This window comes from Podarcis melisellensis (genome assembly GCF_964234715.1).
Source record: "Podarcis melisellensis genome assembly, chromosome: 3".
Lineage (NCBI taxonomy): Eukaryota > Metazoa > Chordata > Lepidosauria > Squamata > Lacertidae > Podarcis > Podarcis melisellensis.
This window is the reverse complement of record NC_138530.1, coordinates 58,875,481-58,888,643: the sequence shown is the minus strand read 5'-3', so window position 1 is coordinate 58,888,643 and position 13,163 is coordinate 58,875,481. Positions and strand designations below refer to the sequence as shown.

The 13,163-nt window shown below is 41.9% G+C and overlaps 1 protein-coding gene and 1 long non-coding RNA gene across 2 annotated transcripts in view; one reads left to right on the top strand and one right to left on the bottom strand.

The window, feature by feature from the left end:
* Nucleotides 1-1,101: 1,101 nt before the first annotated feature.
* LOC309366574 overlaps nt 1,102-13,163 on the bottom strand; it is a 50,335-nt gene continuing 38,273 nt past the window's right edge. Inside the window, exon 2 of the long non-coding RNA XR_014166798.1 lies at nt 1,102-1,219. This is a non-coding gene — a long non-coding RNA (uncharacterized lncRNA). The remainder of the gene's footprint in view (nt 1,220-13,163) is intronic.
* STX11 (syntaxin 11) lies at nt 2,335-12,304 on the top strand. Its single transcript, XM_081905266.1, has 2 exons — nt 2,335-2,459; nt 10,819-12,304. The coding sequence occupies exon 2, from the start codon at nt 10,827-10,829 to the stop codon at nt 11,691-11,693; it is 867 nt and encodes a 288-aa protein (XP_081761392.1). The 5' UTR covers nt 2,335-2,459; nt 10,819-10,826; the 3' UTR covers nt 11,694-12,304.

Below are 13,163 nucleotides of genomic sequence, written 5' to 3'. Positions count from 1 at the left end.
TGAAAGAACCGAGAACCTGCTGTTCAGCAGAAGGAAAACCCAGCAAAACATATCCTATTAATTTAGCAATGAGCTTTAAAGAACATGGTGCCTTGTTCTTTTAAAGTTTGCACAATAACAGAAAAAAGGAATTCCCACAGAAGGCAAATGATGACAGATCAGTCACTAGACCAACTGTAACAAACAAGCCCGAAACCCACAAGTCCACCCACACTTCCTAGAATAGACAAGAGTGGGTTACTTACAGCCCCTTAAAAGTGAAACAAAAATGGCTTTCTGGAAAGACTCTTAGTTGCTGAGTTATGTTCTTTTGTGGGGTAAGAAAGGGTTGTGTGGGGATTTAAAAATGATCCTAACGACATGTGTAACCCAATTTCATGCATGTTTACTCAGAGGTAAGCCCCACTTTGCTCAATAGAGCTCACCTAAGTCCTCCTGTTCTTGAATTGTTTCGACCTCAGAAGTTGGTTGTTAGTTATAACAACACTATTGTTGAGAACTGGTGCCTGAGTTTGCTTTTTCCCTCCTCCCTCGCCATCCCCTTTTCCTTGTATCACTTTTTTAAAAAAAAGAATATATGTATGCCATGTTTTAAATTATTGTAACATAAGCCTCTCTGGGATACTTTTTGGCTGAAAGCAGGACAAAAGTAATAATAATAATAAATTAATAATAATAATAATAATAATAATAATAATAATAATATGTGCAGACAAATTTATGATCTTATTTGGAAATAAGTCCCATTGGGCTATAAGGCTGGGGATGGCAGGAAAAGAAAATAACAACAACAACAATTCACCTAAGGTGGGGGGGGGGTTAAAGATACTGGGTTCTAGGCATGTCTGGAGAGCCTTTGGACAGCTGAAAGATGGAGTGTTCCCTTGATCACAGGGATATAGCCTGGCTTCCTTCATAAGCAGGAATGTGACTTTTCCAGTAGGGCATCAGAGAAAATAAAAGCCAGTGATTTCTTTACAAACAACAGAATCTTCTACACTACAGCTACACAGTCCCAAACTTTCATGGGATTTGGTGCTTATGAGTTGTTGGCAATGGAATGCCAAGTTGAATCTGAACTATGGAACACAAAAAGTTGCCTTATACAGTGGTACCTCGGGTTAAGAACTTAATTCATTCTGGAGGTCCATTCTTAACCTGAAACTGTTCTTCACCTGAAGTACCACTTTAGCTAATGGGGCCTCCTGCTGCTGCGCCACTGCCGTGCGATTTCTGTTCTTAACCCGAGGCAACGTTTTTAACCTGAGGTACTATTTCTGGGTTAGTGGAGTCTGTAACCTGAAGTGTCTGTAACCTGAAGCGTCTGTAACCCGAGGTACCACTGTATATCAAGCCAGACTATTACTCTTTTGTCTTGCCCAGGGGGAGCCAATTTGGTGCCCTCCAGATGTTGCTGAACTGCAGCTCCCATCATCCCTGACCACAGGCCTTGCTGGATGTGGCTGATGGGAATTGGAGTCCAACAATATCTTGAGGACACCAGGATGGCTATCCCTCCCTGGTCTAGTCTCACGGGCAGACATTATCCAGGGTTTCAGGAAGTGGTCTTTCCCATCATTGGATCCCATTCTTAAGAATGTAAGACAAGACCCGCTGGAATGGACCAAAGGGCCAGCCCATCTAATCCAACATCTTTTTCTCACTGTGGAAACGCACAAGCAGGGCAGCAGATATGTGCAATGGCACTCTCCTATCTGTGCTGCCCAGCGACTGATGCTTAGCGGTATTGAAGGTGAACATGAGATCTTATGCATGCAACCTATGTGCTCTACCAATGAACTATATACTGTAGTCTGTTCTCATTTTTGGGTGGGCGGGGAACACCTTTTAAACCTATCCAGGTTTTATTTGAAAAGAAAATCACATTCCTCCCCATATTTACATCCAGACTCTTCCAGGCATTTATGATGAGCCACTTTCCCTTATTTGCGAGTTGTACGTGTGTTTTCATCCTTTAATGCCACTTAAATCACTATTCTTTTCAAAATCGCCCTAAGGGGTAGTCCGATGGGCGTCTCGAGGCAGATGCTGACTGACACACAGTGGTTTAAAGGCACCCCGCTTTTACCCGCGGTGATTCAGGAGGCCTGGGGCGAAAATGACTGGGGATTCATCCCTCGTCGAGGAAACACGATCCCAACATTGTTTCCGACTTTCTCAGGCAGCCTCGAGTTGTGCCTTTTGACAAGGCGGCAGCCAATCGCTCACCCGCGGCATCCACTCGCCGCCACCGCGTCGCCCATCACTTGCGGGGGAGGGAAAGGGAACCAATGAGCAGCGCGCGGGAGGAGCCGGGGGCGGGGCGAGTCAAGCGGCGGGGGAAACTCCCCCCCTGGCCAAGTTGACCTGCTCTTGCACCAGGCGGCGTGTTTTTGGCTGGGGCGTCTTTGGGGCAGCAGCGCGACGCGAGGTTCTCGTCTCTTCCCCAGTGCATGCGGGTAAGTGCTCGGGTCCTTATAGCCCTGGAGGACGGCATGGAAATATCCTTGGGGGGGGGGGGGGACTGGTGATGGGGCCAGGCAGCAAATCTATCTATCTAAATAGGAAAATAAGCTGTGCCTCCTCCTGTCTTAGGTCAGTGGGACTCGTTCTTTCTTTTTTACGTCCAGCCTGAACTTCTTCAAGGAGTTGTGTGGACGATCACGGGGATGTGGCCGGCTCCGGGAGAAGCCTTCTGTTTCTTGGGCTGGAGGGGAAGTTTTGGTGTCTTGGAGGAACAAACTTTTGCCGTCGATGCTGAAGCGCTTTTTGGCGATCAGGCAACTAGTGATGAGCTGTAAGAAGAATTTGTCTGATTTAGGGGAACTTGGCCTTCTTTTCTCCACTGTTGCTTCAAGGTGGCTTATATAGGGTACCCAGGCGGTCCTGGGTTGCAGTCCTGACCCCCCGTACTTGGTGTGAGTTACCAGTGACTTCGGCTGGAAGCGGTTTGTGCCCATTGCCTTGACTGTCAAGCTTTGCAAGCATGCGCATAGTAAGGGTGCGCAAGATTACAGCCCACCTCCAACCTGCTCACACACTGAACGCAAAATGGGCTTATTGCTGAGGAAACTTTCTGAGGCTTCGGCTTTGCCAGGCTTCCTTCCCTGATTTAAATGTGGACGATTTGTGGTGATCATGAAATGAAGGCAGCAATATTATCCACACTTACTTAGGAGATTGTCAGTTAAGGGGCGCCGAGGGAAATGTTCTGCCAGACTTCCATATCGTTTTGTTCACCTCGTATCGAACTAAGGGTCTGATTGTTTAAGTGGATGTGAACCCGAGTAGCATTTGGTTGGAAAAAAACCCGTGTTAGCTTTTTAGTTTGTTATTACAATCCTCATCCTCCTCTTCTTGTTATTAATGACATCTGCATGCTTCATAACATAGTTATTTGGGGGCATCTTAAATTACATCGTCTTAAACTGGCTGTCAAGGAAGAGCTGGCTATCTATACATGTGCGAAGCTGGGGTAGTCAACATGGTGCCCGCGGTGCCTGCAAAGCTTCTGAGCTCCCCCTCACTATTCACCATGAGATTGCCAGGATGCTTCATCACATGTCCACTGTCAAGCCAGGATGCTTACCAAACCTTAAAAAGGAGGAAGTTAGAACAGCGACACTCTTTCCCACTTCTTTAAGTTCTACAGTATGTACCTTTCAGGGCTCAGCTAAACAGAAAGCAAAGCAACCAAGAGGAGAGGAGGGGAGTGATTAGGGAAAGGTGGGGAATAGAAGGAAGGGGGTGGGGTGAGAAAACGGGGTGCCATAGGAGTCGAGAGAAAGAGAGCCCTTGAAGTGCTGTGGAGAGAGATAATGATGGGGTTTGAGGAGAGAGAGAAGGCTGGAAGCAGTAAAGTGGATTCTCTTGAAATGTTATATTTCTTCACACATCACCCCCTCTACACACACACAAAACCATCAACTCAAAGATCATATATCTGTTTTCATTGACTTTAACAATCATGGACCTGATCTGAGGCACAGATCCTTATAATTTTTACAAGGGATCCCCTCAGAATTGACATCAAATTATAGGTCACCTCTGTGTTCACAAATGTGTTCTGTGCTTTGTGGTTTTACTATTATTCTATGTAAAAATCACAAACATACATGAGGATCTGTGTTGTGGGCCAATGTTTCTGGACCTGTGACTTTGAAAAAAACCATGTAAAATGATTCGCATTCCAGAGGATCTGTTTCACTTCTGCTTTCTGAATCAAACTTTGAGGCAGAGCCCATGAAAAAGCAAAGTGTGTGTGTGTGTGTGTCTGTACTGCCTCACTTTCTGTCTGTCAAAAGGAAGTGTCACAGGGGAGGGGTGAGAAAAGTATGGGCTCATCAATGTTGACAACTGCTGGTATTAGTGATAAGAAAACACTTGTTCATCATTTCTTTATAACATCAGGGAAATCCAAAAAGAAGCAAACAAATATAATCTATTTTAATACTGGGTTCTAATTACACTGAATTGGATCTAGTTAGAATCCAGTAATTAGAAGTATGTATTGTAGCATGATGATATTACTTTACCTGAACCTTTTATATTTGGAGAATCAGTATAATTCAGATATGAAAAGCTATTTGAGGAAATTTTCATTTCTTCCCCATTTTTAAAAAACTGGATTCTCTTCCTTACTTTTCCCTTTCACTTTATTCTCCTAGGGCCTAAATGGCTAAATAGAATGCTTATCAATTAATTAAGATCAATCCTGAATAGGTGATGAGTACTTAAGTTGCAGATTTAAGATAGATCCATTTTAATTTTAAAATCATAACTGATCTATTACCTTAGACTTCTCTCTATTTTTAGGGTGTGTTTGATTTTTGAAGGAACATGATTCCTCAATCCAGGAATTGGGAAGCAAAATCAAATACGTTTGGGTGGGGAGAATTTCTTTTAAACTTAAATTTTATTGTTTTAGTGTATATGTTGAATGAATGTGACAGAAAATTAAACCAATATGTATTAATGAGTCAGAACTTCAAATATGGATGATATAACCAATTTTGGTCATCCAGAAAACAGTTTGTTGTGGAAGGGAAACAATAGGTCTGATCTAGATTAAAATACTGAAACTTGGTTTCCATTGAAATCAATATGAAAAGTTAGCAAGGGCTGAGTTAAGTCGCATTCATTTCAACTAACATGGACTGTATCCAGCTCAGTGTTAAAGAAGAACTAAGTTTGCGTAAGCTGTTCCTGTAAATTTCTAAGTACCGGTAACTAATTTCCTGTGTGCTTTGGAAGAGTAAGGAGTGTGAAGGCAGTTGTGCAAACCTGTTGTTTCCATTGCTACTGCATTTACAGTTAATGGCTCTGATTCTAAAAATGAAACAAAAACTTGAATTTGGAAACGAAGCATTACTTCCTTCGTGTCTCCTCACAATCTCTTCTCTATCCCACCTTACTAGTATTCCAGAGGATGCCCCTGTATTTTGCACACACAGTGCAGTGGGGCAAACCATGTTGACTCCCCCTACGTATGGGGTCACTGCTGCTTCCCTGGATAGCACTGGGGTGGGATGCCCCACAGCTGCCACCAGTGTGCCCAACATTGCTGCCATCCTGCCCCACCCTGGTGTCATCCAGCTAAGCTGCACCACTTTCTGTGTCCATGAGGGTAGCTCTACCTCACTACACCAGCCAATACTGAAAAAGACCCCTATTTTTTCCAGGGTGGCATTTTTCAAAACTTTGATTATGGCAGAGGTAATTAAAAAATATACTGGCCTGGTTCACACATCATCATCATAAGGCAAATGGTTGTTCTTGGGTACAGCTTCTGGTTAGTGAGGATAGAGCTTAACAATGAACCTGGGTTCAGACAACATGCTAAGACAAACCTTGGCTTAGCTGAGCATGTGCGAGAGTAAAAAATATCAGGGAGGAGCAAAGCAGCAGTGAGCTTCTTTCTGGAGACAGTACATTCATGAGGTCCTAGTAAACTATAGGTGAGCTTACCATGAACCAAGACTGTGTTTTTCTGGTACAGTATTTCAGATGGCAGGATGTTAGCTCCCTTTCTATACAGTCTTCCATAGACCCATGGCATAGCTCTGTTTTATAGTAATTATAGATATTTATGTATCCTTTAAGGGGTTTTTTAGGAGCCACGTATGAACTGGGACACACCAATTAATCTAATGTGCTTGAACCTCTTGTAAATGGAAGCTGCAGTGTTATTCTTTTTATATGAAAGCATCTCTTAGGCTTCTTCAATGCTATACCAGCTTCCTGGGAATAAGTCTGATGGGGAGTAAGCCTCAGTTGGGTTTACCTCTAGGCAGACCTGGAGAGGACTGGGCTGGTTATGGTTTGAAATAGTTAGACCCAGAATTGGGTGTGATCAAATATATATATATATATTGCTACTAAAATGTACTGAAGAATAAAATGCAACTTTAAACCCACAAAAGGTTTTAACATACAATAAAGATATGGATAAAATTACTGCAGTACAATAATATATCCAGAAAATCTGATGTGACAAACAAAAAATATCCCACCCCAACACTTTTTGACCCTGCAAAGGGTCTTCCTCGGTGTTCAATGAATTTGTGACACATTATTTGTCACCAAATTCCACATGGATTCAACATTCATAGGAAAAATCTTTGAGTGTATTCCATTTGGATGAAAACATTAGGTTGGAATTACCCCTTTGACTTCTCTTCCTTTGATCAACTGGAATGGTATCTGAAATCCTGCATGTTTTCCTTGCTCATGACATCTGCATTTGAGAGTCTTGTAAGTGGTTGCATGAATACGTACAAATATACATCATGGAAAATGTGCAGTATAAACAAGGCAACAAGAATCTGAGGCACTCTGGGAATTTTTGATTGGTAACAGCTTTTATTTCATAATGCTATGTGTACATGCGATTGTTGTAATCATGAGGTTACAGTCACTTGATAGCATGTGACTTGTAGGGATAATGTGGTGAGAAGTTAGATAATAGAATTAGAGCTCTTTGAATGTATGATACAGTTTTGGTGCTTAGTAATCTTACCTGCATACTTGGCTTCTTAGCTGTTATGAGTCAAGTAGTCATTAACAAGGAAATATATAAGATGTGTCTTATGACTTGCATTACACTAGTATTGTAATGTGTGCATGTTTAAGGGTTACTGGGAGCTACTTTGGTTCTAGCTTCCGAAAAATAGTGAAATAGGACACCTTTATTTTCAGTTGTTCATTAGGCATAACACCTGTGTTTTGTTTTCTGCTATCATGAGAATAACCTAAGCTATCTTCTCTTCAGCCTTTGATTACTTTAATCTGTTGGGAGCTGCCCAGAGTGGCTGGGGAAACCCAGCCAGATGGGTGGGGTATAAATAATAAAATAATTATTATTATTATTATTATTATTATTATTATTATTATTATTAAATATTCTTTGAAGCATGGGCCTAATTTTACTCTGCCTTCTAAGTTGGGGCCAAACACACTAAGTTGGGGCCAAACTAGAGGTGACTTGAGAGATCTAAGGAAAAGGATCTCCTACACTTTAAAAACAAATGTTCTTAGCAAGAAGAGATTCAGACTGGGACCCTGGTGCTGGAGGAGGAGGGAGTAAAACTCTTTCCTCTGCGTCATTTCCACATTTTATTTCCTTTACCAAATAAAAGTTAGGGATGGGGGAAATGGAGCAGGGCAGAGAAAGTTAAACCTTGCTTTCCCAGTACAGCAAAGTTCTGTAGTTCCCCGGACCCAGAGTGATTTTCTATACAGCACACAGAAACCTAGAAAAGTGCTGGCTGATATGCATTCTGAGTTGTCCCTGAAGGGGCACTTAAACAACAAGTCAAACAGGACTCTCATCATTTGAACAGTTAGTCCCCCGAGTCTTAAGGCAGCAGCTGTTAATTGCTTGTGAGTCCTGTCTGACTAGTTCTGTTGTCATCAGTGTAAGGCATCCTAAATATTCAAACATCAATAAAAACAAAGCCAAGGCGGGCCTGAGACATTCTGGTGCTTCTCATTCTGCACTTGAATATCTTTACATTGAAGGCATGGAGGATACGGAAGAGAACTACAGTATAAAGGATTTATATGACTTGAGTTGGGTTGTAGGGAAATGTTTCTGGCAAACCAGAGCAGCGCACGAAAACGCCGTTTACCTTCCCACCGGAGCGATACCTATTTATCTACTTGCACTTTGACGTGCTAGGTTGGCAGGAGCAGGGACCGAGCAATGGGAGCTCACCCCGTCGTGGGGATTCGAACCACAGACCTTCTGATCGGCAAGTCCTAGGCTCTGTGGTTTAACCCACAGCGCCACCTGCGTCCCTACAGAAGAAACTGTAGAGGTAGAATAAAGTGCTGGTGGGGGTGAGGACAGGAGTTACAGGCTGGATGTTCACCCTGTAACCTGAATGCCTGTTTCTACATGGATAGCCAACATGATGCCCTTCAGACGTTCTGGACTACAACTCACCCATCACAGCCAATGGTCAGGGGTGCTGAGAGTTGTAATCCAAAACATCTGAAAGGCACCATGTTGGCGATCTCTGTACAATTAGCAATGGCTTTGACTTTCTGTGGCCTAGAAAAATAGTTCAGTCTCAACATGTATCTAGAAATCTACATGATACATGGAAAAAGGCAGGAGGGAGGGAGGGAGGAGTATGGGGAAAGCACAGAAGAAGTGTAGAGTGAAATTATCATGCTGAAGTCAAAGTACATGGTATGATTTTGCATTTCAGCCAATCTCTTCTCTCTCTTTGTTTTGCCTCAAATTATAACAACATTGCTATCGCCCACCTGCCAGCTAACAGACTTATGGATAGCTCCCAAATACTGTTGATACTTCAACTGCTCAGTCCTAGGTCTGCTGTAACATGCATATTTGTTGCTAGTTAAATCAGATATGTCTTCAAACTACGCATACAATGAAATACACTTTCAGTTTCACACACTAATGCTGTAATTTGGTTTGCTTAAAAGTTAAGACAATTAACAGTATTTCATTCCTGAACAAAATTAATTTTATGGTACAATAGCTTTTCTGTATCCCATGTTAACCAATATGGAATGCGCCTCTTGGTTAATTTACTGGGAGGTAGAGATCATTTTACCACACCTTAACTGCTCTGAGTATAAGGTTCTAGAACTGTGAATTTGCGTGGGGGGGGGGTGATCTCTGGTCAGCTGACATGTCAAATATTGGTCAAGTAATTTGGAATATATCCACTTTAAAAGAAGGGGGGGGGGGAAATCACTGAAAAGTTCAACTCAGTCTTTTATGCTGGAACACCAGAGTCCATCTCTAATTATGAAAGGTTGTATCAAAAATTAACTTTCTAACATATAGAAAGCAAAGTAACAGTAAATATTAAACAACAGCTGTTTAAGGCAGTATGCAGCGGACCACTTCTTGTAATTTAATCAGCATCATGGCTTCATGGAATATTTGACTGTGGTTAAATAGGTGGTTGATTGACAAGACTGAACATTTTGCCAACATGTTAACCCTGATTAAATTATCTTGCTGAAGCAGACTCTGAATAAACCACTTCCATGTCATGTCCTGATGTCACAATGGTAGAGACATGAAGGTTGTTGGTTCAGTGCAGTGCCAGATTTAGGGCAGTATGCATGGTTCCCCTCCACAGGATGCCGAGCCATGGGAGCACAAACAACAACAATAACAACAACAACAACATTCTATATTTATATGAGTAGCTACGTAAAGTTAGGTCCCAGTCAGAAGGGCAATAGTGTTGTGATTTAGGGGGGAGGGTGATGGGGAGGCAACTTTTGTTCTTGCTCAGGATGCCCTATTACCAAAGTCTGCCCCTGGTTTGGTGAGTCTATTCTTGTCATGACTTACTCCAGATCCAACCCTGCTTGTAACTATCACCACTGGGATATCACACCCTGGCCACATGGAAGCATTTTACTTATGTCTGTCGCTTGGTTGCCATGAGAGCCAGTGTGCCGCACAAGGCAGAGTGCCGGACTTAGATAATGAGAATCTGTCTTCCAATCTCTGCCCAGGCATTAAGCTCACTGGTGATCCAGGGCAAGCTACTTTACAAGGTTGTTTTGATGAGAACATTGGTTGCGTGGGTGCCACCTTGATATATTTGGAAGGATAAAATGTACCTTATTTATTCATTCATTAATTCATCAGGCCTTGGAGGGCAGCCAAAAGGTATTAATCTAGAGCATAATTGTATTAGAATAGACTAATAAATGTGATAGATAAATAAATAAATGGATTAATTATGCTTATCTGCAGTATGCACCTTTAAACACTGGCCTTGAAAAAAGTTTATGACGATGTCATTTACTTTTGGATAGGAGAAAGAAGAGGAGCTGTTAAAGGCTAAATTTCTTTATCTAAAAACAGCATAAGCTATCTCCTGTAGAATCCTTTTAAAGCAATTGTGATACCATTCAGGTTCCCCCTCCCCAAAATATCCCATTGAACTGTAAAGGCTACTTTTGGATCTGCAAACTAAATGTCTCATTTAAATCAATGGATGGAATGGAATCAAAGTCTAGTCACTAATCCAGACTTTAGTTTGTGCTTCTGTTTGAATAGTAATGGTAATGGAATCGTCATGGCAAAGTCATTCCTGATCTTGCCATGGAATATAGACAAGTATACTGAATTATATAAAGGGCATGGAGTTTACAACACTCAGTAATGTGTCAGAAAGGTAGAATATTTTGTAAAGTTCATGATACTCCGGTAAATATATTTGGAACATCAAATACACTGTCTTGTGTGCAAAGCTATTTAGATCATTAAGAGAAGCTTGCTATTTCTACTAATTTTTATTTTCCTATTTCTGTCCCTAGAGGCCAAAATGAGAGATCGACTCTTTGAATTTTTTGAGTTATCAAGGCTTTACAGCCAACATACTCATGATGGAGAAAATCAGCCGCTCTTACCTCACAACACTCTGCTGTTTGAAACAGATTATGCCTTGGCAAGTCTTTTCAAAGATATCCAGGCAATCCGAACGAGCAATCTCCACCTGAAAGAGGACATTAGACGCCTGGGCAAACAAAACAGTCGCTTCCTCACCTCTATGCGCCGCTTCAGTAGCATAAAACGTGACACAAACACGATTGCAAAAGACATCAAGGCTCGTGGAGAAGAAATCCACAGGAAGCTTCAAGTTTTGAGAGACTTCAGTGAAGATGCAGAAACAAAATATGGCTCAAACACAATCATAGCCCGTGTGGCCAAGGACCACTATGTTGATCTCATGCATTCTTTTCAGGAGGCCATGTTTAAATACAACGAGACAGAGATGAACCAGCGGGAGAACTGCAAGATTAGGATCCAACGGCAGCTAGAGATCATGGGTAAGGAAGTGTCTGGGAACCAGATAGAGGACATCATTGAACAAGGCAGGTGGGATGTTTTCTCTGAGAACCTTCTGTCTGACGCAAAGGGAGCTCGTTCGGCCTTGAACGAGATAGAGACCCGGCACAAAGAGCTGATGAAGCTGGAGTCCCGAATCAAGGAAGTTCATGAACTCTTCTTGCAGGTAGCCCTGCTGGTAGAAGAACAGGCAGACACCTTCGATATTATTGAGCTCAATGTTCATAATGTTGAAGAATATGTTGGAGAAGCTAAAGGTGAAGTGAGGAGAGCTCTCGAATACCGAAGGAAGCATCCTTGCCGAACAATCCTCTGCTGCTGCTTGCGATGCTGCAAAATTTGATTGTCCTCATGAAATTACTAGATAAGTGTTTTGGGGACACTCTCAGATTCGAAGACACTTAAAGTTTGTACTCAGTTTGAGAGAAATTGCTCTAAAGCAGTGTCCTTTTGTTTTCTTATGTTCATTAATGACTCTGGTGCACGTATTGCAGCTTGTACCAAAAGCCAAAGGATATTGGCGAGTTGTCATGTATTCCAGTATAATGGAAGGTAAAATTAACCTGGTCTGCAACATTACTGCAAAATTTCACATACACCGGAACATATACAAAGCAAAGGAAATGTTGACCAGGTGTATAATGAATTTCTCCTAAATTAATGCTTTCCGTGAATTTTAAACAACAACCTGCATAGACTTTAAAGTAAGCAGTGTTGTGGCCAGTTGTTTTTTCCTGGATGAAAGAAAAAAGGACAAAATTACAGGTGTGACTCTCAGTAATGTTGTTTAGAAAACTATCATGTGCACATGATTTGAGAATTTTGATACAAGATTTGTTGTAATTGTACACAGCATATACTTATTTTTTATATATGTTCTGATATTTCTGTATATTAAAATAAATGTGGAAGCCTTAACTATCTTTTTGTTAGTGTATAAAGAAAGATCTTGAATTGCTGTCTGTCCAGTGTTTTTATTCATCATGATGGCATTTGTGGGAGCAGGGAAACATGGAAGCAGCCAGAACCAGGCGAAGGCATTTTCCTACCTCAGGTGGAGCAGCAAATGGTGTATCCACCCCCCAGAGCAACCAAAACTGCTTGTTACTTGACACCTGACACAGAAAATCCTACAATGTCTATTCCCTCCCTTGCAGTGAAAATACAAGAATACAGTAATAAATTAAATTATACAAAATTAGCTTCCCTTTTATGATACCCAGAATCAGCTGCCTAAGGCAGAGTGATAGTAGTTACATTTGCCAGAGGCTACAAGAAAGACCAGGACACAGTCTGAGGTCACCTCCTCACCATACATTAAAAGGACGACAAGTGTAGTTTGTTCAGGGTGCTGATCTCAGAGAGCGACAGTCCCTAGGATTCTCCATGACGTGCTATAATGGTCCTTTAATTGTATGGTGTGGACATGGCCTGAGAAAACAGAGTTTGCTGTGGAAATGGTCTGCTTATGCACACGGAAGCTTTTTGCATCATCCACATGGCAGCAGCACCGCTATCTTCATTTTTCTTCTTTTAGTGCAGATTTACCCATTTACACAGTTAATGAACATACTTTAAAAAAAAAAATCTGCTGTAAATAGCAGCTATAGTAAAGCCTGGGCAGCACCAGGACTGCAGGGGCTGGGAAGGGAAAGCTTAACTCTCCCTCCACCACTGTGGTCCTGATGAAAATACTCCCTACCCATGCTGGGTTTTTTGCAGTGGGAGGGAAGACTCCACCGGTACTAGCAGAGGCTCCCTTCCTGATGCAAATAACAGCTAAAGGGGATTATATTTGTCAGGAGCACAGCAG

Bases quoted from the DNA above. Each gene is read 5' to 3' on its own strand.
- STX11 (XM_081905266.1), top strand. From the start codon at position 10,827: ATGAGAGATCGACTCTTTGAATTTTTTGAGTTATCAAGGCTTTACAGC.